Source organism: Hemiscyllium ocellatum, chromosome 19, assembly GCF_020745735.1.
Source record: "Hemiscyllium ocellatum isolate sHemOce1 chromosome 19, sHemOce1.pat.X.cur, whole genome shotgun sequence".
NCBI classification, from domain to species: domain Eukaryota; kingdom Metazoa; phylum Chordata; class Chondrichthyes; order Orectolobiformes; family Hemiscylliidae; genus Hemiscyllium; species Hemiscyllium ocellatum.
Window position 1 is genome coordinate 32,565,254 of NC_083419.1, and position 25,789 is coordinate 32,591,042.

The 25,789-nt window shown below is 40.7% G+C and overlaps 1 protein-coding gene across 1 annotated transcript in view; it reads left to right on the forward strand.

Annotated features, from left to right (window-relative positions):
- Positions 1–25,789, forward strand: part of LOC132825055 (transcription factor EC-like) — a 146,785-nt gene that overhangs the window by 105,706 nt on the left and 15,290 nt on the right. The window contains exons 3-4 of the mRNA XM_060840061.1: positions 5,197–5,445; positions 15,177–15,275. Coding sequence (XP_060696044.1) covers positions 5,197–5,445; positions 15,177–15,275 — 348 coding nt within the window. The remainder of the gene's footprint in view (positions 1–5,196; positions 5,446–15,176; positions 15,276–25,789) is intronic.

The following is a 25,789-nucleotide window of genomic DNA, read 5'->3' on the forward strand; positions in this document are numbered from 1 at the left end:
AGGGAATGCTGGATGACTAAAGACATCAAAGGTTTGGTTCAGAAAAAGAGGGAAACAAATGTCAGGTATAGACAGGAGAGATTGAGTGAATTCTTAGAGTATAAAGGCAGTAGGAGTATACTTAAGTGGGAAATCAGGAGGACCAAAAGGGGACCTGAGATAGCTTTAACAAATAGAGATAAGGAGAATCAAAAGGTTTTTACAAATATATTAAGGACAAAAGGGTAGCTAGGGAGAGAATGGGCCCCCTCAAAGATCAGCAAGGCAGCCTTTGTGTGGAACCACAGAAACAGGGAGAGATACTAAATGAGTATTTTGCATCAGTATTTACTGTGGAAAAGATATAGAATGTAGAGAAATGTCTACTTTGCAAAATGTCCATATTACAGAGGAGGATGTGCTGGATGTCTTGAAACCAGGACCTGATCAGGTGTACCCTAGAACTCTGTGGGAAGCTAGATAATGATTGCTGGGCCTCTTGCTGAGATATTTGTATCATTGATAGTCACAGGTGAGGTTCTGGAAAACTAGAGGTTGGCTAGCGTGGTGCCACTGTTTGAGAAGAGTGTTAAGGACAAGCCAGGGAACTATAGACCAGTGAGCCTGACACAGTGGTGGGCAATTTGTTGGAGGGAATCCTGAGGGACAGGATATACATGTATTTGGACATGCAAGGACTGATTCGGGATAGTCAACATAGCTTTGTGCGTGGGAAATCATGTCTCACTAACTTGATTGAGTTTTTTGAAGAAGTAACAATGAGGATTGATAAGGGCAGAGCGGTAGATGTGATCTATATGGACTTCAGTAAGGCATTCAACAAGGTTCCACGTGGGAGACTGGTTAGCAAGGTTAGGTCTCACGGAATACAGGGAGAACGCGCCATTTGGATACAGAACTGGCTCAAAGGTAGAAGACAGAGGGTAGTGGTGGAGGGTTGTTTTCAGACTGGAGGCCTGTGACCAGTAGATTGCTACAAAGATTGGTGCTGGGTCCACCACTTTTCATCATTTATATAAATGATTTGGATGTGAGCATAAGAGGTATAGTTAGTAAGTTTGCAGATGACACCAAAATATGAGGTGTTGTGGACAGCAAAGAATTACAATGGGATCTTGATCAGATAGGCCAATGGGCTGAGAAGTGGCAGATGGAGTTTAATTCAGATAAATGCAAGGTGCTGCATTTTGAGAAAGCAAATCTTAACAGGACTTATACACTTAATGGTAAGGTCCGAGGGAGTGTTGCTGAGCAGAGACCTTGGAGTGCAGGTTCATTGTTCCTTGAAAGTGGAGTCACAGACAGATAGGATAGTGAAGAAGGCGTTTGGTATGCTTTCCTTTATTGGTCATAGTATTGAGTACAAGAGTTGGGAGGCCATATTGCAGCTGTACAGGACATTGGTTAGGCCACTGTTGGAATATTGCTTCCAATTCTGGTCTCCTTCCTATCGGAAAGATGTGAAACTTGAAAATGTACAGAAAAGATTTACAAGGATGTTGCCAGGATTTGAGATAAAGGGAGAGGCTGAACAGGCTGGGGCTGTTTTCCCTGGAGCATCGGAGGCTGAGTGGTGACCTTACAGAGGTTTATAAAATCATGAGGAGCATGGGTAGGATAAATAGACAAAGTCTTTTCCCTGGTGTGGGGGAGTCCAGAACTAGAGGGCATAGGTTTAGGGTGAGAGGGGAAAGATATAAAAGAAACCTAAGGGGCAACTTTTTCATTTTCACACAGAGGGTGGTATGTGTATGGAATGAGCTGCCAGAGAAATTGGTGGAGGCCAGTACAATTGCAACATTTAAAAGGCATCTAGATGGGTATATGAATAGGAAAGGTTTGGATGGATATGGGCTGGGTGCTGGCAGTTGGGTCTAGGTTGGGTTGGGGTATCTGGTCAAAATGGACAAATTGGACCAAAGGGTCTATTTCCGAGCTGTGCGTCTCTATGACTATGACTCTATAACTACTTCTGAAATTAGTGTGCAATGATATTAAAGGGGCTTGGCCATAATATCAAGTTCCAATTTTATTAAACTTAAACTGGTTTAAATTTCAACTATATCTATAGGCTTTCATGCAGTTGAAGAGAATAAAAATTGCTTTAGACTTGATGAAGAAAATGGACATGCATAGTTGTGTGTTATCGGTATACCTTCGGAAACTGACCTGATGATAATGCTGATGGGCAGAACATAGATTTCTAAGAGCAAGAAAACACTTACGTATCACAATTTGATTCTTTATCTAGTATGGCAGAATGCATATTGAGTTTTCATACCAACCAAAGGAATAGCCTGAAGTAAACAATGAAAACATACAAATATTTCAGATTTTGATGCTGGTAAATTCTTGTAAATATCAGGACTCTGTTTATTGATAATTACATTGAATTACCATGGTAGAAATAGAAACATGTCATTTGGATCAACAGATCTATCTTGGTGTTTGTGTTTCATATGAACTCCATAAACATTTATGTCTACCAACATACACTGCCTTTCCTTTCTTCCCCATTCCCCAATATTCCATGCTTCTCCCTCCACTGCACTTAACTTGCATTCATTTGAGCACAATTCAACTGAGGATACACCTCAACCTCTCAATGTGGTCGGGATTTCTGCATTCGCATGTCTTCCTGAATTTCCATACTTCTGGCATTAACAAAGTTATTCTTGACTTTCTGACAAAATTTATGAGGTGATGACCGTTATTTATGATTTCTACCATGGCAAAAACTGAATACATGTTAACTACATCTACTCTATCAATTTTAAAAACCTTTACTAAGCCACTCCTCAGTCTTTTTATTTTTTCGACAAAGGCAGTCTCAGCATGTGCAGTGTTTTCTTGAGAGTTGTACCCTCTCAGTTCTGATCACACCTTGATTAATATTTTTGCACTTTCTCCAGTTCTGCATATATTTCTTCAATATGAAGATCAGGACTGAAGAAAAACATTACATTCTTAGCATTTATGTCTGGAAAATCAGAATTAACAGCTGATTAAAAGAAAGAGCTTCATTTAATCCATTCTGATTCAGATGAGACTTTTTGAATTAGCAGTTTTGAAAAATGTGCAGTTCTTCAGACACGTTTTATGTATGATAAACCTGAGACTGTGATTTGAATTGCTGTACATAATAAAACTAATGAATCATAGAAAATAAATTTATAATATTCAGTATAAAACCATGCAAAATTGTCCTCGGAAAATGATATTTTTATGTTTTGATGCAAAGAATTTGCCTGGTTCTGAAAGTAAAAGAAGAAAATCGTTATATAATTAATCCCATAAAAGCAGGAGGGCATCCCTTCATATTTCTGTAAAATATATCTGTATAGAAATGGGTTAAAAATAACACTCTAACACTGATGTAGTTTTGTTGCAGGAGTATGAACTATCCCTCCTGGGGCTTGAGAAAAGTTGAAAGCAACTTTCTCTTCAAATCTGAAAAACAGCATGTGATGTTTTTGTTTACAATGGGACTTTGCTCTCACCATTTCAGATAAAAATCTGCCTTTCTGTATGTAAATACAAGAAACACAATGAAGTATAGCAAAAGTAATAAAATGACTGGAGCGTGTTTTGGGAGAGGAAGAACAAACAGTGCATTATACATTAATACCCTGGAGGAAAATATGGCAGAAGGCAGTTGAATAAATGGTTACTACTTAATAATAAGGCAGAGTAGTGCTGCTGTGTGAAATTCTTGATAACCGGACTATACAGAATTACTGTTGTGATGAAACTAAGGGAAAGTGACGTCTTACTAATTCAGTAGCTATCTGAAGTAATTGACATACTATGTAATGGAAGAATGGTTCTATCTGCACCAATTAGATCCTTTAACATTCCTTGCCAGTTTATAAAGTCTTCTGCTTGGGTCCAGCAATAGCATTCTTCAGAAGGTTGGCTGCAGAAAGGTAATTCTTCAAAAGACTGTGGAATTATTGTTCTCACCAACTTGAAGTGAACTACATATACTTCTGTGATCCATAATGCCACACATATCAGAATATGCATATTGCAAGGTGAGAATCAGATACGTTATGATGAATAGTTTAACCTTTTCAGTTGATTGTAGCAGTGAACTGGCAAAATAAAATCTTTCAGATTGTTTTGCACTGATTAAGGCACATACTGTTTCCCTCGGTTCTCAATGGCACAATGGTCTTCAGAGGACAGCCTGAAGAAGTTTTATTTGTTTTTTTTGTATGTGTCTGTGTACAAGATAAGATTTAGTTATAGTCTAGCTGTGTGATCTCAAGTGAACTCAGTTATGATCGTTGATGATTAAAAGTCTTTTGCCAAGAGATAAATTACTCAAACTTTTGGATCGTGGTGGTAAATTTGTCATATTTGAAGTTAGCTAGATTAATGAAGTTAACAGATTTCAATACTTCAAAAATTAATTTGAAATAAATATTCTTTATAATAAATGTTGCAAATAGTGCACTATTATTGCAAACTTAATTTCTCACAGATTCTGTCTGGTAGCACTAGTGTTGGGGATGGGTGGGAAGACTTCCTCTGGTGATGAGTCATAAACCAAATGTTTCTAAACAGGCTTAGACTTTTACTCTGTATAGCATGAATGGAAAATCTTTAAGGTGTAACATATGTTTTAAAATTCTGTTTCAATCTCTTTCTGCCTAGTGTAAAGTAAACAACCTTTCTGAAAAGTGTGGTTAGTCTACAGAAAGTTGATATGAAGTTGCATAAGATTTTGTTTCGGTTTTATAACCATAATTGATATAACAGTTGACAACTTAGGACAGTGAGCCTGCCTGTTATTTGATAAGATTACGACTGATCTGATTGCATCCTGATCTCCATTTTTCTGTCAGTTCCCCCATCACTCTTAACTTCTTTCTCGATTAAAAATCTGAGTAATTCAACCTTGAATATATTCAATGATCTTGCCTCAACTGCTGACTGTAGAAGAGAATTCTGGAAACTAACAGGCCTCTTTCTCTCTTATCAGATAGTCACAGCAACAGCAATATTTAAGACTTGATTTGGTTAAAGATTTCCTTGTTCTGTTAGGTGTAGTAACCTAGATCAGCAGTATAACTTTGTGTTGCTATACATGGTGAAAATATGTTAAGTCATGTACTTTATAACTATTCGCTGTCAATTATAGGATAAAGTATTAATGACAAGCTTCAAAGATTTTCACATTATTTTTAACAGGTTCAAACACATCTGGAAAACCCAACAAAGTACTATCTCCATCAAACACAGAGACAACAGGTGAAACAGTATCTGGCACTGGGCACCAAGCTTTCCAATCAGGCACTTTCCATTTCTCACTCACACCCAGGAGGATCTGTTAGGCCAACTCCCTTTATGAGAAATGCCCATGCTCCCCCTGGCAATGAAAGTAATACGCCTGACAGTCCAGTCACACTGCTATCTCTAGGAACAAATCATGAAAATGAGGTAATCCTTCTTTTAGCATTTTTGCATCTCTTTCTTACTCTTGGTTAGTTGCAGTACAGAGCAAAAGTACATATAAAAGTTTCTGTAATCTTTATTAAAAGTTTAGTTACTCCAAATGAAAACATGATATTCCATGTCTGTTGTAACTTCAGGACAGTTTGACAATATTTCAAATGAGCTGTTGCTGTGTTATGCAATAAGTTAATTCCTTTCTTGTTTTAAATTTTAAAAAAACTTAAGATAACAATTGATGTGTCCCAAGTCACTTCATTGGAGCATTATTAAACAGAGTTAGATGAGGACATATTTGATCAGATGAATGCTTGGAAAAAGGTATAAATTTGAAGTCAGCTCTTAAAGGGAGAGCTCTTTAAGGTATAGAGGAGAGAAGTGCAGGAAAGTTTTTGTGAGCCCAACCACCAATGACAGAGGAAATAAAATTAGGGAATTCACAAGAGGCCAGAGTTAGAAAGAGTGCATAAATCTCAAGAAGTCATTAACCTGGTGAACATGACAATGAAAGCATGGATAGGCTCATGGAATGAGTTGAAATAGGGATGAAAATTTTAAGATCAAAATGAAGCTAAACTAGGGGAAAAAAGTAATGAGTAGAGAGAGGATAGAGAACTTGACTTGGTGTGTATTAAGGTATAGCAGAATTTTGGAAATACCTCAATTTTTAAGGATTGACAATGGGAGGTCAGCCTGGTGTCTATTGGCATATCGAGTCTTGAGATAAAGAAAGCAGGGGCAATGGATTCAGTAGATGAATCATGGAAGAGTGCAGTCTGGCAATTTTACAAAAGGTGGAAATAGACTGGTTTAGTGAGGTTTTGTTTATTTTCCCTCACTTCAAATGAATTTGTTTTAAAAGTCTTATCAATGAACCCATTATGATAATAATATTGCTTGTACATATTTTGAAATGTTGCATTTTTAGATTGCGTAGTCATCACTTACAAATAGTCAAACACACTTATTGTTTGATTTAAAAAACTGATTTCAATCCTGCTAAATTATATGTAATTCTGTTACTTAGCTGTTTATTTCTCAAAGTGCAAACTTTCCACAGTGGAACTGAATTTTCACACAGTTAGTTTGGAGTAAATACTTGTACAATTAATGAACTGGGGAATGTTGTCGAATAGAGATTCCTAGGATTTCAGGTACATAATTCTTTTAAATTTGCATTGCATGTCAACAAGGTGTTTAAGAAGGCATTTAGCAAACTTGCCTTCATTGCTCAGACCTTTGAGTATAGGAGTTGAGAAGTTATACTGAGGTTGTACAGGAAATTGGTGAGGCCTCTTCTGGAATACTGTGTATTGTTCTGGTTGCTCTGCAATACGAAAGGTATTATTAAATTAGAGAAGGTTCAGAAAAGATTTACCAGGAATGGAAGGTTTGAATTATAAAGAGATGCTGGATAGGCTGGAACTTTCTTCACTGGAGCGTAGAAGATTGACTGGTTGACTTTATTGACGTTTACAAAATCATGAGGGACACAGATAAGATGAATAGCAAGACTCTTTTCCCCAGGGTAGGGAAGTTCAAAACAAGAGGGCATATTTTTTGAAGTGACAGTAGGAAGATTTAAAAAGGATGTGAAGGACAACGTTTTTAAGCAGAGAATGGTTCATATGTGGAATAAACTGCCAGAGGAAGTGGTGGACGTAGGTATGGTTACTGCATTTAAAAGATGTTTGGATAAGTACACGAAAAGGAAAGGTTTGGGGAGATAGTGGCCAAATTCAGGCAAGTGGTTTCATTTGGCAATGTGGTTGGTGTGGAATAATTGGACCAATGGGTATGTTTCCATTTTGTATGACTCCATGACTCTGTCACCTTTAATAGAGGATGGTGTAGCAGTATCAAGAAACTGAATAGCCTACTCCTGCTTCTTCATTCCCACAGTTCCATATTCCATCTTCTCTGTGACAAAGTTTGTTAATCCTGTGTGCCACTTTTCTTGATGGCACAGTCAAAAGAGGGAACTCAAAACAGAATTACAGGCATAAGCATGTAATTTGTGTTGCATTGATTAAAGTTCCAAAATGCTGAACTCCTAATTTATTCAGCTCCAATACTATTTGACATGCATATACATCCATAAAACAGACAGGGTGTTCAAAGGAATGGATATGTATCAGGAGGACAAGCCAGGAGAGTAATTGAAGTGTTAATTTCTTTTGTAAAGCACCTGGTGATAGATAACAGCATCTGCAAATGGCAACATCCTGTGAGCATACATAGGGACTGCCCTACATGCAGCTTATCTTTAACATACATGAAATATATACTAGTGTTCTATTTACACAATATGCACTATATTTATTGGATATAACAATCACTGCTAAATAAACATTCAGTATTCCACAATTTACACTCATCAGCTTTATACTGAAAAGTAACAAAATGACAGTTGGTTAGTCAATGGTGGTAGCTTCCTGTCTTGCAAAGCAATGCTTTGTGCCATGGATACAAAATTAGCTCAAAGATAGGAGACAGAGGGTAGTGGTGAAAGATTGTTTCTTGGACTGGAGGCCTGTGACTGGTGGTGTGCCACAAGGATCAGTGCTGGATCTACTGCTTTTTGTCATTTATATAAATGGTTTGGATGTGAACATAGGAGGAATGGTTAGCAGGTTTGTGGATGACACCAAAGTAGGTGGTGCAGTGTACAGTGAAGAAGGTTACCTCAGAGTACAATGGGATCTTGATCAGATGGGACAAGGAGTGGCAAATAAAGTTTAATTTAGATAAATGCGAGGTGCTGCATTTTAGAAAGGCAAATCAGGGCAGGATTTATACACTTAATGGTAGAGTCCTGGGGAGTGTTGCCAAACAAAGAGATCTTGGGTTGCAGATTCAAAGTTCCTTGAAAGACACAGGTAGACAAAGTAATGAAGAATTCTGGATTAGTGGTGCTGGAAGAACACAGCAGTTCAGGCAGCATCCAAGGAGCAGCGAAATTGACGTTTCGGGCAAAAGCCCTTCATCAGGAATAAAGGCAGTGAGCCTGAAGCCTGGAGAGATAAGCTAGAGGAGGGTGGGGGTGGGGAGAAAGTAGCATAGTGTACAATGGGTGAGTGGGGGAGGGGATGAAGGTGATAGGTTAGGGAGGAGAGGGTGGAGTGGATAGGTGGAAAAGGAGATAGGCAGGTAGGACAAGTCCAGACAAGTCATGGGGACAGTGCTAAGCTGGAAGTTTGGAACTAGGGTGAGGTGGGGGAAGGGGAAATGAGGAAACTGTTGAAGTCCACATTGATGCCCTGGGGTTGAAGTGTTCCGAGGTGGAAGATGAGGCGTTCTTCCTCCAGACGTCTGGTAGTGAGGGAGCGGCAGTGAAGAAGGCCTTGGACCTCCATGTCCTCGGTAGAGTGGGAGGAGGAGTTGAAATGTTGGGCCACAGGGCGGTGTGGTTGATTGGTGCAGGTGTCCCGGAGATGTTCCCTAAAGTGCTCTGATAGGAGGCGCCTAGTCTCCCCAGTGTAGAGGAGACCGCATCAGGAGTCTTTGTGGATTCGAGACACCACCCATGCCCTCCACCTCCCCCAAGACTTCCGTTTTCCAGGCCCCCAATGCTTCATCTTCACCATGCATATCTAATCCCTCTACACCTCCATCCGCCATGACCAGGGCCTCCAAGCCCTCAGTTTTTTCCCTCTCCAGACGTCCCAACAGTACCCTCCACCGACACTCTCATTTGTTTGGCCGAACTTGTCCTCACCTTTAACAATTTTCCTTCGCATCCTCCCACTTCCTCCAGACCAAAGGGGTAGCCATGGGCACTTGTATGGACCCCAGCTATGCCTGTCTCTTTGTTGGCTACGTAGAACAGTTGATCTTCCGTAATTACACCGGCACCACTCCCCATCTTTTCCTCCGCTACACTGATGACTGCATTAGTGCCACCTCGTGCTCCCGCGAGGAGGTTGAGCAATTCATCAACTTCACCAACACATTCCACCCTGACCTTAAATTTACCTGGACCATCTCTGACACCTCCCTCCCCTTCCTGGACCTCCCCTGTCAACGCAGGAACTGTAAAACCGGCGCCCACACCTCCTCCCTCACCTCTATCCAAGGCCCTAAAGGAGCCTTCCACATCCATCAAAGTTTTACATGCACATCCACTAATATCATTTATTGTATCTGTTGCTCCTGATGCGGTCTCCTCTACATTGGGGAGACTGGGCGCCTCCTAGCAGAGCGCTTTAGGGAACAGCTCTTGGACACCCGCACCAATCAACCACACCACCCCATGGCCCAACATTTCAACTCCTCCTCCCACTCTGCCGAGGACATGGAGGTCCTGGGCCTTCTTCACCGCCCCTCCCCCACTCACCTATTGTACTCTATGCTATTTTCTCCCCACCCCCAACCTCTTCTAGCTTATCTCTCCACGCTTCAGGCTCACTGCCTTTATTCCTGATTAGATTAGATTACTTAGATTAGATTAGATTACTTACAGTGTGGAAACAGGCCCTTTGGCCCTACAAGTCTACAACGACCTGCTGAAGCAGCAACCCACCCAGACCCATTCCCTACATTTACCCCTGCCCCTAACACTGTGGGCAATTTAGCATTGCCAATTCACCTAACCTGCACATTTTTGGACTGGAGGAGCACCCGGAGGAAACCCGCGCAGACATGGGGAGAATGTGCAAACTCCACACAATCAGTCGCCTGATGCGTGAATTGAACCCAGGTCTCTGGCGCTGTGAGGCAGCAGTGCTAACCACTATGCCACCGTGCCGCCCTGATGAAGGACTTTTGCCCGATTTCACTGCTCCTCGGATGCTGCCTGAACTGCTGTGCTCTTCCAGCACCACTAATCCAGAATCTGGTTTCCAGCATCTGCAGTCATTGTTTTTACCCCAAAGTAATGAAGAAGGCATTTGGTATACTTGCCTTTATTGGTCAGTGCAATATTAGTCAGTTAGGATATCATGTTGCGACTGTACAGGACATTGAATGCTGCAAAAATATTGCCAGATTTGGAGGGTTTGAGCTACAGGGAGAGGCTAAATAGGCTGGGACTATTTCCCCTGGAGCATCAGAGGCAGGGGACGTGACCTTATAAAGGTTTATAAAACCATGAGGGTCATGGATAGGGTAAATAGCCAAGGCCCATGGGGAGGGAAATCCAAAACTAGAGGGCATAGGTTAAAGGCAAGAGAGAAAAGATTTAAAAAGGGCCTAAGGGGTAACCTTTTCATGCAGAGGGTGGTGCGTGTATAGAATGAGCTGCTGGAAGAAGTGGTGGAGGCTGGTACAATTGTAACATTTAAAAGGCATCTGGATGGGTATATGACTATCTGGTTGGCATGGACGAGTTGCATTGAAGGGTCTGTTTTCATGCTGTACAATTCTACCATTCAATGACTTGGCATAATTTATCTTAAATTGTACATGGCAAGATGAAAGGTTTTCTGTCAGGTCTGGTATTTAAGTAGCCAAGCTTTGAGAGTGACTTCGACATATAAGATAGCAACAAAAGAAGAATAGCCAATTAGTGCTATTGCCAGAACTAAAGTTGTCATCGGCCCTTCGGAAGGAGAAGAAAAATATTGTTCATTGTCATGTGTACTCAAGTACAGAAGTGCAGGAGTACAGTGAAATGTTTTACAATGTCACCTCTTTGGTACAAGTGTCTAGGTACAAATCTTAGTCACAAAAGACAAATAAGAAAGAAAATAGTCACATTACTTTACAGAAATAAGTCTCAGTTAAAAGGATAGTCATTACAGTCAGATAAACAAATTACACAGAAACATTACATTGTGGTAGCGAAGTGCAGGGGCTTCAACACATGCTCTGACTAACTGCACCCAGCACAAGTCCAACAACCATCTCCACTCGACACCAACTCTCAGCTTCTCAAAGGTAAGTTTTCTCTGAGAATCGATTCCTCTGACTGGGCTCTACTCCAGGACTCGATTCCACTCATTGATCTGCATGCTGGGACTCCATTCCCCTCGCTGGCCTGCGCGCTGGGACTCGATTCTCCTCGCTGGCCTGCGCGCTGGGACTCGATTCCCCTCGCTGGCCTGCGCGCTGGGATTTGATTCCCCTCGCTAGCCTGCGCGCTGGGATTTGATTCCCCTCGCTAGCCTGCGCGCTGGGATTTGATTCCCATTGCTGGCCTGCCCGCTGGGACTTGATTCCCCTTACTGGGCTTCGGTCTGGGACTTAATTCCCCTCACTGGGCTCCACTCTGGGACTGTATGTCCCCTCACTGGGCTCCATTCTGGGACTCTATCTCCCCTCACTGGGCTTGTTCTGGGACTCAATTCCCCTCCCTGGGCTCTGCTCCAGGATTTGATTCCCCTCCCTGGGCTCTGCTCTGGGCCTCGATTCCCCTCCCTGGGATCTGCTCCAAGATTTAATTCCCCCCTCCCTGGGCTCCGGTCTGGGACTCGATTTCCCCTCCCTGGGATCTGCTCCAGGATTCAATTCCCCTCCCTGGGCTCCGCTCCAGGACTCAATTCCCCTCAGTGGGCTCTGCTCTGGGACTTGATTCCTCTTCCTGGGTCTGCTCCAGGACTCAATTCCCCCTGACTGACTCCGCTCTGGGATCCGATTCCCCTCACTGGGCTCCACTCTGGGACTCTATCCCCCCTCACTGGGCTTGTTCCGGGACTCGATTCCCCTCCCTGGGCTCTGCTCCAGGATTCGATTCACCTCCATGTGCTCCGCTCTGGGCCTCAATTCCCCTCCCTGGGATCTGCTCCAGGATTCGACTCTTCTCCCTGGGTTCTGCTCCAGGACTCAATTCCCCTCACTGGGCTTATTCTGCGACTCGGTTCCTTGCACTGGGGTCTGCTCTGGGACAAGATTTCCCTCCCTGGGCTCCGCTCCGCGACTCGATTCTCCTCGCTGGGCTCCGCTCTGCGAGCCGATTCCCCTCACTGGGCTCCATTCAGGGACTTGATTCTCTTTACTGGGCTCCACTCCAGGACCCAATTCCCCTCTCTGGGCTCTGCTCTGGGACCCGATTCCCCTCTCTGGCTCCGCTGTGGGGCCCAATTCTCCTCACTGGGGTCTGCTCTGGGACCCGATTCCCCTCTCTGGCCTCGGCTCTGGGGTCCGATTCCCCTCTCTGGGCTCTACTCCAGGACCCATTCCCCTCACTGGGCTCCACTCCAGGACTCGATTCCCCTCTCTGGGCTCTGCTCTGGGACCCGATTCCCCTCACTGGGCTCTACTCTGGGGCCCGATTCTCCTCACTGGGGTCCCCTCTGGGACCCGATTCCCCTCTCTGCTCTGGGGCCTGATTCCCCTCTCTGGGCTCGGCTCTGGGACCCGATTCCCCTCACTGGGCTCTGCTCTGGGACCCGATTCCCCTCACTGGGCTCCACTCCAGGACCCGATTCCCCTCTCTGCTCTGGGGCCTGATTCCCCTCTCTGGGCTCGGCTCTGGGACCCGATTCCCCTCACTGGGCTCTGCTCTGGGACCCGATTCCCCTCACTGGGCTCTGCTCTGGGACCCGATTCCCCTCACTGGGCTCCACTCCAGGACCCGATTCCCCTCTCTGGGCTCTACTCTGGGACCCGATTCCCCTCTCTGGGCTCCACTCCGGGACCCAATTCCCCTCACTGGGCTCTACTCTGGGACCCAATTCCCCTCACTTACTTCACTCTGGGACTGTTTTCCCGAGGGTCTGGGATGTGCCTCTGGGGCACGCCAACTCCTCCATTCCTTTCTGGTAAGGTGAAGTCATTAGTTGAAAAAAAAATCAGGAAGGAGGAATAAAAAAAGAGAAAAGAAGAACATGAAACCAGGCCAAGCAGAGGAGCCTCAGCTGGAGCACCTTACTCTGCTGCCATCCATTGGAGGACCATAGGGCTTCTCTCATTTGAGAGAGATTACTTGTGGTCAGTTTAACCTTAGGATCTTCATATCTCAGGTAAGGGAGGAGGGTAAAAGGCAGGAGGGACCTGCATGCTAACCTTCCCCTGTTTGACATCACTGTGGTCTTGATGTTGTCCTATCACAGCTGACCTTTCCAATCATGTTGTGGGCAGTCAATTTTCTCCATGTGCTTAAATAGACTGCCTCTGCTGACCAATATCGAATGTTTCAGTGAGATCAATGAAAGCAAACATAGCAGTCCCCATTCTTCACAGTATTTCTCTTCCATCTGATGGACTGAGAAGATCATATCAATTATAGATTTTCCAGTTCTAAAACCAGACTGCAGTTCAGGATAGATGCAGCATTACATGGGCAACATAGGCAAATCATTTTCCTATGATGCTCAGAGATACCTTGATTGTACAGGATCATACCCATATATCCTGGAGCACTTCCCCTTCCTTCTCACAGACATAGGGATTTCTTGCAGATGTTTGGGGAGTGTGGGTTTCCTGTTCTTGGTACGTTCAGGCAATATAGCATCATCACCTGGAGCTACATCCATGATAAGTCAGTCAATAGCTTTGCTACGCTCCTCCATGTTAAAGCCTCAGAGGATCTCTGAGGAGGTTTCACTCCCAGATATGTAGCTTACAGGCTCATTGCCAAGTGGACACAGCCAGTCATAAATGAAGCAAACCTCTAACTCTGGGTGAATAGTCCAATTGCTTCATGACTACCTCAGGAGAATCAGAGGCTCAACGAATAAATGGTTACAAAAATTCTGGATTGGAGCACAGAGGCCATCTGATATCTAACTGTATCATTTTCCTGTCAAATCCTTCAACCAAACATTGTATTCTATACTTCCTTGGACCCAATCAGAGAAGGTTGAGAGAGGAACCCTCATGCTTGTGCAGAACAGAGTCTTACATAACTTTTGCCTGAGCTTACACCTTTAAGAGGACACTCCAATTCCACTGCAGAGCAATTGCACAATGTGGGAAAGCACAATTACAAATAAGAAGCCAATTGCTCTATAGACTGGGTTCCATGGGATCTCTCCATTGGCGGCAAGGACAATGTATCTATCTGGCTGACCAGCAACCATCTCAAGGTTAGTGAGTTGCTGACCTGCCACAGTCCATCTGCTTTAACGAGTACGCGGAGATAAAAGCCTGTGCTGACCAAGTGGACAGAGTCCATTGCACAAGGCGAATAAACAATGCAACCTATAAGAAAGAAGAGTGCCAGCTCTTCAATTAGCAAGTTTCAACATCACAGCCATGCACACAGTTTGACAGCTAACTTGCAGCTGATTGATAATGTATAGTGTACGCAAGGCAGGTGTGACTGACATGGTCATTGATTGGCTGAGCATTTTAAAAAAAGAAATTGCTAGGCAAACTCCACTCTTCAGTACTTTCTGATTATATGTCAAATGTTTATCGTCTGCCATACTTTGCTTTTATCTGATCACCTCTACAAAGTTAGTTGATAGCAAGTTAGAAACTGAGCCCCACAGGTTTTACAGTGGCAGTGCTTTCATGATCATAGAACAGTTCAGTTTTTAAATCTCTCATTGATTTGGTAACAGTCATGTCATAAACACAAAAATTGAAACGGATTGACAATGTGATTGTTTTGTTTAATACCCCAAACCAAACCTCCTGGATGGACTGGCACAAGCGGAGCCATGTATTGTTAACTTTCCTACAAATTGTGCTGTTAAATGAAAATCATACACATTTGGTATGCAGCAGATGTACTGACATGAGTGTCTGCGCTTTCCTAACATGAATGATGCAATGATTTCACTCATTGAAGTTTACTAAATGCTATTTTCACCTGCACTACGCATTATTTTTAGATGGATGATGTTATCGATGACATAATCAGTTTGGAATCAAGCTGCTTCAATGAAGATTCCGTCAGCTGTATAGAACCACCTTCTCTCATACATAACACAGTAAGTACCGTTAGAGGAATGCGAGGTATCTTTAAAACCCGATAAGTGGTCAAGAAGCAGCAAGGTTCCAGCATTACATCTACTCCAAATGTTTTTATCCTTCTTCTGTATAACTTAAAATGGCTGGAAATGTTTATTCTTGCCATTCTCCATAATAACTCTTTCACGGCCATGGAGGAAGTATTTCAAAGAATCAGAATAAGATGGAGAAGCAATTCTCACATTTACTCACAGTGATCTTCAATTTTTTTTTAAGAGGGTAAACCTGAACTATGTTTATATTTTGTGGTAGGTTATTTGGTTTAAATACTCCAGAGCTGCATCACTGATATTACACTATTGCAAGAATGTGTTGGAGAGGATTAAAATCAGTTTGATTCTTTGTGTGTTTCAAAGGGTAGGATTTTGTGAACAACATCATTTCTGACATCATAACCAAAACTGAAGGTAACTTTTGCTTTCTTTCAATATGAGAATATTGGCCTGGTTTACTTTCAGTGTGTATAACTGAGACAGGTATATTTTTACTTCACTTATAAAATTCAAAAGGGGAGGATGGCAGGGCTAAGCCTGCACCCTAGGTGGAGTTCTGGCAATGGAGCAACAATCATGAAGGTGTATTTACTATTGTACAAACCTAGTGTAGATCAGATTGTTCCTGGCACCCCTTACACATCTCTCCACAGTGCCAGCATTTATTACAGGCTCATTTACAATCTCCTTTTACTTTGTCAAATCCTCATCATCTGAGGAGAACTGATACAAAACAAAGAACTGCAGATGCTGGAAATCTGAAACAAAAACAGAAATTGCTGGAGAAATGCAGCAGGTCTGAGTTCTGAAGAAGAGTAATTGGATCCGAAACATTAACTCCATAGATGCTGCTAGACTTGCTGAGTTTCTCCAGCAATTTCTGCTTTTGTTCATGAGGAAGACTGATGTTGCTAATGCTCTGCCCTGCAATGTTGCAGCGCCATACTGTATAGTGCACATCAGACCACTGCTATTGCTAACACCTTCTGAGGTGTGTTGGTACAGCATCTCAAGACTAGTCAAAGCAGTGGGTGTGTATTATAAGAAATCCAATGGTATACTCACTCTAATGGAAAAATTAGGTCAATTGTTGCACTCCTCTGCTTCTCTCTGGGGATGGCTCACTGGTCTCATCGCTCATGAACACAAGAAATCGGCCTTGTCATTGAAGATCCACCCAAATGTGGCTTCAAAATCTCTTGAATTTGCGTTGGGTATGATGACAACACCTTGGGAAGTGAGCACAGTCTTGAAATACTCTTCTCCTGTGGTTTCATATTACTTGTGTATTTGTGATATTAAACATTTAAGTTTCAAAATTGTCTGGCGTTCTGAAGGAGTGTTTTTTGTTCTCATGAGTCATAGAGACATAAAGATGTACAGCATGGAAACAGACCCTTCCATGCCGACCAGATATCCCAACCCAATCTAGTTCCACCTGCCAACACCTGGCCCATATCCCTCCAAACCCCTCCTATTCATATACCCATCCAAATGCCTTTTAAATGGTGCAATTGTACTAGCCTCCAACACTTCCTCTGGCAGTTCATTCCATACACGTACCACCCTCTACATGAAAAAGTTGCTCCTTATGTCTCTTTTATATCTTTCCCCTCTCACTCTAAACCTATGCCCGCTACTTCTGGACTCCCCGACCCCAGGAAAAACTTTGCCTATTTATCCTATCCATGACCCTCATCATTTTGTAAACCTCTATAAGGCCACCACTCAGCCTCTGACACTCCAGGGAAAACAGCCCTAGCCTGTTCAGCTTCTCCCTATAGCTCAAATCCTCTAACAGTGGCAACATCCTTGTAAATCTGTTCTGAACCCTTTCAAGTTTCACAACATCTTTCCGATAGGAAGGAGACCAGAATTGCATGCAATATTCCAACAGTGGCCAAACCAATGTCCTATACTGTCGCAACATGACCTCCCAACTCCTGTACTCAATACTCTGACCAATAAAGGAAAACATACCTCACGCCTTCTTCACTATCCTATCTACCTGTGACTGCACTTTCAAGGAGCTATGAACCTGCACTCCAAGGTCTCTGTGTTCAGCAACACTCCCTCGGACCTTACCATTAAGCGTATAAGTCCTGCTAAGATTTGCTTTTCCAAAATGCAGCGCCTCACATTTATCTGAATTAAACTCCATCTGCCACTTCTCAGCCCATTTGGTCCAGATCCTGTTGTAATCTGAGGTGACCGTCTTTGCTGTCCACTACACCTCCAATTTTGGTGTCATCTGCAAACTTACTAACTGTATCTCTTATGCTCACATCCAAATCATTTATGTAAATGACAAAACGTAGAAGACCCAACACCGATCCTTGTGGCACTCCACTGGTCACAGGCCTCCAGTCTGAAAAACAATCCTCCACCACCACCCTCTGTCTTCTGCCTTTGAGCCAGTTTTGTATCCAAATGGCTAGTTCTCCCTGTATTCCATGAGGTCTAACCTTGCTAACCAGTCTCCCATGAGGAACTTTGTTGAATGCCTTACTGACGTCCATATAGATCTCATCTACTGCTCTGCCCTCATCAATCTTCCTTGTTACTTCTTCAAAAAACTCAATCAAGTTTGTGAGATATAATTTCCCATGCACAAAGCCATGTTAACTATCTCTAATCAGTCCTTGCCTTTCCAAAAGAATATACTTGCTCAGGATTCTCATTATCTCATTTCTGAATCCATTTTCCAGTCGACCCCTTTACCTACAAACATCTGCCTCCATTCAGCTTTTGAAAGTTCTTGCCTAATACCGTCAAAATTGGCCTTTCTCCAATTTAGAACTTCAACTTTTAGATTTGGTCTATCCTTTTCCATCACTATTTTAAACCTAATAGAATTATGGTCGCTGCACCCAACATGCTCCCCCACTGACATCTCAGTCACCTACACTGCCTTATTTTCCAAGAGTAGGTCAAGCTTTGCACCTTCTCTAGTAGATACATCCACATACTGAATCAGAAAATTTTCTTGTACACACTTAACAAATTCCTCTCCATCTAAACCCTTAGAACTGTGGAAGTCCCAGTCTATGTTTGGAAAGTTAAAATCCCCTACCATTACCACCCTATTTTTCTTACAGATAGCTGAGATCCCCTTACAAGTTTGTTTCTCAATTTCCCTCTGACTATTAGGGGGTCTATAATACAATCCCACTAAGGTGATCATCCCTTTCGTATTTCTCAGTTCCACCCAAATAACTTCCCTGGATGTATTTCCATGAATATCCTCCCTCAGCACAGCTGTAATGCTATCCCTTATCAAAAATGCCATTCCCCTTCCTCTCTTGCCTCCCTTTCTATCCTTCCTGTGGCATTTATATCCTGGAACATTAAGCTGCCAGTCCTGCCCATCCCTGAGCCATGTTTCTGTAATTGCTATGATATCCCAGTCATTGTGTGCAGTTATTGAAACTTTGCACTCAAGAAAGTTCAGCAATAACATCGAGTATGGCTGCTCCAGAACCTGGCTGTTGTCCTCAATGAAAGGGTTGATGAAGTCACTGGGACTATTACGTAGGGCATCAGTCAGCTCCTTAATGCATCAATATGTGGCAACCTGTGAGATGTCAAGTGTATTTCCCATTGGTTTCTACACTCCTGTTGCTAGAGTAGAAATTGAGCATTGTTGTAACTTTGAGGGTCACTGGCATAGGTTTCTCACCAAATCCAACAGTTGCACTTCTTGATGACCAAGCCAACATATTTCCATGGCCATTTCTGAGGGTCCCTCACATGTCTTTGACATTACCTCTCTAACATCTGGCCATGATTTGTTCTTGCTGTCTAGATGCCATGTTGTGCTAATGCCCATCTTTACTGATGCCTTTCCCTGATGTCAGTATCTGGACCAGCCTTTCCCACTTTGCTGTCTAGAGGTATCTGTTGTTGTACAGCAAAAACTCTCCTTTCTCATGTTGTCTCCTTCAGTTCTTGTATTTGGAGGAATATTGGATGAATGAAACCAATGCTTATAGCATTAATTGCAATGTGTAAAGTGGGCAGATGTACCTACAAGAGCATGCTTGTTCATGGTTCTCATCCATTTAATGCATTGTAGATATTTTTTAAAACAACCTGTTCAGAGATGTTCTTGCAGGTAAGACTTGAACCCAGGCTGTTTAATGAATTATAAGCAATTACCTTTAAATTGGCTAATTGTGTGCAGCATTAACTGCATATGTTTGAAACATCCTCCCCACTTTAAAATCAATGCCATATTAGAAAGTATAAAATGAGACATTAAAATTATAGCACATTTTACGTTCTAAATCTGACCTTGATCCATTTTATGCCTGAGAAGTGAGTGCAATAAATTCCAATGTTTACCATTATGCTTTTCATATTGTAACCGATTGATGGTTTTAAATTGTTCAATAAAATATGAAACACGATTCCAAAAATCATGAAACCATTATTATTTTATCAGTTGCAATGAACGACAACAGCAAATAAAACTGAACTTAGTTCAGTCGCATGCAACAAAATGGTAAAATTTGTCTATCCATGAAGCATAGTACTCATGATAGTTTTTTAGGTGATATATGAGTTCTTTGCAATCATCTTCAACTATTCAAAATTGCAATGATTTGACAAATTATTCCTAGGCATTGAGTTTTACAGTCATAGTTACAAATGGCTCCCAACTTATTGAGTGCAACTTGAAATGAATTTTTCCAGAAGCAAAGAGGCAACTTGCTGTTACCAATGGCAAGACCTGAAAAGTAAAATCTCTAATGTTCAGCTGAAAATATTTCTTCTAAATATCAGATAGTGAAACACTGCTTTATTGATTGTTCACCCCGCTGTTCAACTTCTATTGAAATATTTTCTTGCAAGCCAGTAAACATTAACAACTGTACAACTGACATATCATCAAAGAGCTGAACAACCTGCACTGAAAAAAATGGTCTTAATACATGTATATCAGACCAGTGTTAAAGTCCAAAAAGTCAGAGTTCGTTTGTTTATGTGAACTGAGCATACGCTCAAATTTCTGTTCACTTTGAAGCTCTGTGAAAAGAAGAAAATTAAAATGAAAGAGAAAAGCAAAACAATTACTATTGTGGAGTTTATAGAATCACAAAAAATAAAACTGGTAAGAAGTAAATTTTCGTATTGCTGTTTGGGCTATACTTAGAATAGTCAGGAGCATTTTAGAGAGCTTCTTATTAAGAAAAATGCACAAAATTAAAATCTGTAATGATGGTGGAGTATATTACTACAGAATAGAATCGCTGTACCGAATGTATTGCCCTAAAATGGTAACAGTGTCAACATTTGTGCAGCACATGCAAAACAATGGCTTTACTTATTCAGAGAACAGTACAAATTTAGAACATTCTTGGAATTCTTTTTAGTTTTCTATATTATTCCTTTGATATTCATCAGTAAGTATTTATTATTTTCTGTAAGCCTACTTTAGCTACTTTGAAAATACGTTTGACATGACGAATACCATTACCTTTTTCAAAATCAACTCAAAAGTAGATTTATTGAAGTATTAAAATATAAAAGTGAATACAGCGCACAGAAGTGCAAAAATGACAATGTAAAGTTTTTAATCAATATGTAAAAAAACCTGCAGTTATTTAATATGCAGTTTAGATTTTTTTTGTTTCTCATGAGGCCTTTCAACTTTCAAAGGTTATTAATGGATTATAAAGTAACCAAAGAACTTTGAAGAACATGTTAATCCTTTTGTGATGTAATTACAGGCAGCAATCTTGCAATGAGTTTTATTCATTGATAGTAGCATAAAATGAGTAGGTAGTTATATTATTTAAATCCCCATTTAAAAAATAATTTACAAAGCAATCTTAAAGCATTAGCCAGAAATTTGCATTATTTTCCATGTGGAATGGCAGTTCCTAAAACTGTAAATTTAACATTGTTTATAGGAGATTAAACTGCATTTGTTAGGCTGCTGTATTACTACAAATTAAACTTAACGTGGATTCTATTCGTATATTATTTTCATGACGAGTAGGTTACACAGAGTTAAGTGCAGAGTTAGATGTTGAATGCAGTTTTACATTTTAGTACAAAGTTCCTTTCTCAGCAAAAATTCTCTGTTTAATGCTCGTCATGCTTTCTGGAAATGGCGAAATAGTGTCAGCAATTACTCAATATAAAAATAATAGACAGCCATTACAGAATTTTTAGGGAGGTTTCACAAGTTAAAGGTAAACATTAGAAGCTGTATATATCAAATACATGAGAGAAATTATAGAAGATAAAGTTAAATAATCCCATGTCACTGTTTAGCAGAAAGCAGAAACATTCTCTTATGTGTGCTGGCCAACATTTATCACTCAACTAACTTTAGAAACACAGACCTTTCAGTCATTATCTTATTGCTGTTTGTGGAAGTACGCTGTGCACAATTTGGCTGTCATGTTTTTTCAATATAATGGTGCCTGACTATAAAAAGGTAACTTCAGTCCCTGAAAGGTTCTTTGGGATTTTCAAGTGCTGCAGAAATGCAAATTATTTCTTGTGTGTGACTTTAAATAAAATAAATAAATTTAAAGGAACTTGATTCCATATTTTGTTGACACGAAATCTATTCTGACTAATTCTACATTTACAAAATATTTAACCTTTCAACCTTATCTCACTGATAATACTCTCATCTCTGAGCTAGGGGTTGATGATACGAGATCCAGTCCATTGATTAAACATTTCAGTGTAACACATTTATTCCTCAACTAAAACTATTAATAGGTTATTTGATAAATTATAAATGACATGACACCAGGTTATAGTCCAACAGGTTTATTTGGAAGTATAAGCTTTCAGAGTACTGCTTTTCATCAGGTAACTCGTGGGGCAGGATACATAGGACACAGAATTTATAAGTAAAAGATTAAAGTGTCAAACAACTGATGCAATGTATTAGACACCCCTCCTAGATAGATGTTAAGTCTTTAATCACTTAGAATGGGAATGCAGGTTTCAATTGATTAAAATGTAAATCCCAGAATGTGCTTCAAGTCACAGCCCTGAGATAACATAAAATTTTATCATTTTATAAAAAAGGTGACATCTTAGCTCAGATAATGCATTAAAGGTTCATGTCTATCTGTATCCTAACCTGGAGTCAGACCGGTTTTATTACCAAAGTTGGAATTTATAAAATGTCACATTGACTGACTGTCTACAGATTATGTGCTTTTTGAACAAAATAGAATGTATCTGCAAATCCAAATTCACCTCATAAACTTATAGGTGTGTATGGTTGCATGTGTATATATGTAGGAAAGTGTGTGTGCGAGCGAGTGTGTGTGTGCAGAAATGTAATGGAGTGTATGCCTCTGAAAGGGTGTGCATGTGAGTGTATGTCTGTGTGTGTGAGAGAGGATCTGTGTGATTTTGTTTGTGTGTGAGAGTGTGTGTGTATGCATCCATGTGTATGAGTGTTTGTTTGAGAGTATATAGTGTAGTGGGGTCACCTGTAGTGTGACATGAACCCAAGATCCCAGTTGAGGCTGTCCTCATGGGTACTGAGTTTGGCTATCAGCTTTTGCTTGACAACTCTGCATTGTTGCGTATCACAAACAGGAATGTCATAACTTACCAAAGTCCGCCTTGGAGGACGTTCACCCAAAGATCCGATGCTTAGTGTCCTTGACCACTGAAGTGTTCCCCCAGTGTGATCTTTTACTTACAAATTTTGTGTCCTATGTATCCTGCCTCTATGTATCCTAGACAAAGGAGCAACACTTCAGATAAACCTGTTAGACTATAACCTGGTGTCATGTCATTTTTAACTTTGTCAACCCCAGTCCAACACCAGCACCTTCACATCATTGGTAAGTTATGACATTGCTGTTTGTGAAAATCTGCCTCATGGGTTCTAAACTTCAAGAATGTTTCATCATGTATAAAACACTTTAGAATATCCTGAGGCTATGAAGGTATGATTTGAATATAGAATCTTTAGTTTCTTGCTTTGTAAGACCATATTTTTTGAACAGGATTTATACAGTAAAACCCACTATCTTTGCAGACACTTTTTTTTAATATCCAAAGAGTCTAGCCATCAGGATCTTGTCAGCTCTTAGTTTCATGAGTTTTCTAGTACTTTTTCCTTTCCTAAGTGTGCTTATTTTTGGTAGGTCTCTCCTTTTAGCTCTCTGCTTTTCTATGATTATAGGGATGCTTCTTGTGTCTTCTACTATGAAGGCAGATACAGAATATTGGGTCGAGTCTCTGCAATTTCTTTGCTTCCTGCTTAATTGTTTGCTCAGTTCCCCAGTCTCACTCTCTTAAAATAAATGTTCTATGTTGCTATGCTTTTAGTTTTCAATATACTGATAGAAACTGTTCACTCTACTTCTAGATTTCTTGCTGCTTACTCTGATACTTCAATTACTCTTTTTTTTAAATTCACCCTTATTTCACTTCTAGCATTTTTCCAATTTTCTTGTATACCACTAATCCTTGCAGCACGGCAAAACTTTTCTTTCAATTTAATAACAACCTCAACTTACTTATATCACCACAGTTAGTGCATTCTTTCAGACAGAATTTCTTTCTCAAATGGAATATATTTTTATCGAGAGCTGAAAAATGTGTTGCTGGAAAAGCGCAGCAGCTCAGGCAGCATCCAAGGAGCAGGGGAAAATCGACGTTTTGGGCATAAGCCCTTCTTCCAGGGCTTATGCCCGAAACGTCGATTCCACAGTTCCTTGGATGCTGCCTGACCTGCTGCGCTTTTCCAGCAACACATTTTTCAGCTCTGATCTCCAGCATCTGCAGTCCTCACTTTCTCCTATATTTTTATTGAGCATTACAAAGTATACCTTTAATATCTGCCAAGACTTTTTTAATGTTCTATCTTCAAACCTATTTGACAACTCTGTCTTCATATCCTGGTGGTTGCTTTCAGTTAAATTTGTGACACTAGTTACAGAAACCAAAAATGAAATTCTATCCTGTTATGGTCATTCTTACCTATAGGCTCCTTTATTTTGAAATGCTTTATTAATTCTGTCTCATTACACATTACCAGGTCTAAAATAGCCTGTTTCCTGATTGGTTATAGAATATATTGTTCTGAGAAACTACCCATAATACAGTGTACAAATTTGTCCTCCAGGCTATTTTATCATTTTAATTTGTCAAATGTATGAGATTAAAATTTCCCACAATTATTGTAATACCTTTCTTACAAATGTCCATTGCTTCTTAATTTATAATTTATCAAACAATGTGAACGGTAGGGAATCTATAAACTACTCCTACCAATGATTATTTTTTTTCCTTTTGCCATTTCTTACTTTCAACCAAATCTACTTTACATTTTAATCCTCTGCACCAAAATAATTTCTGGCCACTGTATTAATCTCATCCTTTCTTAAACTGAGCCACTTCACCTTCATTTCTTTTCTTTCAGTCTTTCCAAGATACCAGATATCATTGAATATATAGGTTCCAGCTGTGGTCAGTTTGTAATAATCTGTCTCTAATGGCTGTCATGCCATACTCATTTATTTCAATTTGTCATATCAAATCATCCACCTTTTTATGAGTAGATTCAGATGATGAGTATTTAGGTCTGTCTTTTTATCATTTCCTCCCTACCCAAACTTTATTTGTGAACATACATTTGTGTTCACATTCTCTGCCTCTTCTTGACACATTCTGGTTATCACCAACATCACTAGTCCACTCTACAAACTTATTTGTTCTCTTAAATTTTCTCAAATCTCCTGTCATAAGAATTCTCTCCATATCCAAACTTACAAGCTGATCATATCTCTATTCAAATGGAGTAAGGAAACAGGAATGTAGTTGTAGTAGTGGACAGTTTATTCAGTGGGATAGATGCAGTTCTCTGCAGCTGTGACTATGAACCTTGAAGGGTAGGTACCCTCCTTACTGCTGCTGTGAAGGACATTTCTTCACGGTTGAAGAAGAACTTTGAGCGAGAGGGAAAAGGTTAACCTGTTGTGCTTGGTGGGGGAACTAGTGTCATAAGTACGATGAAGAAAGAGATTTTGTTGTGGGTGTATCAGCAACGAGAAACTAAATTAGAAAGCAGAACTACAAAAATAATCATCCCTGGTTTACCACCTGTGCCATGAACAAATTGGTATAGGATAAATAAAATCAGAAAGTTGAATGCACAACAGGTGTGTGAGAAATGGATGTCAATTCATGGAGTACTGGCACCAGTATTAGGGAAAGCTACAGGACTGGATCTTGCCTTCAGCTGAACTGTAAAACATTTTAAATTTATTTTTACTGTAAAGATCAAATAAGTCATCATTGTTTTCCAAAAATACAACCTGTTTTATATTGCATGACTGATATTATTGAAGAAATTTGTTCAGCAAATGAACTGAGTGCTGCCATTTCTTTTTCCAAGAGGATGGTTTATAATTGTGACTTAATTATTGACTTCTACTCAACTACTTAGCTTTTTGAGAGAGAAATAGTTCATGTTAAAACTGAGAGTA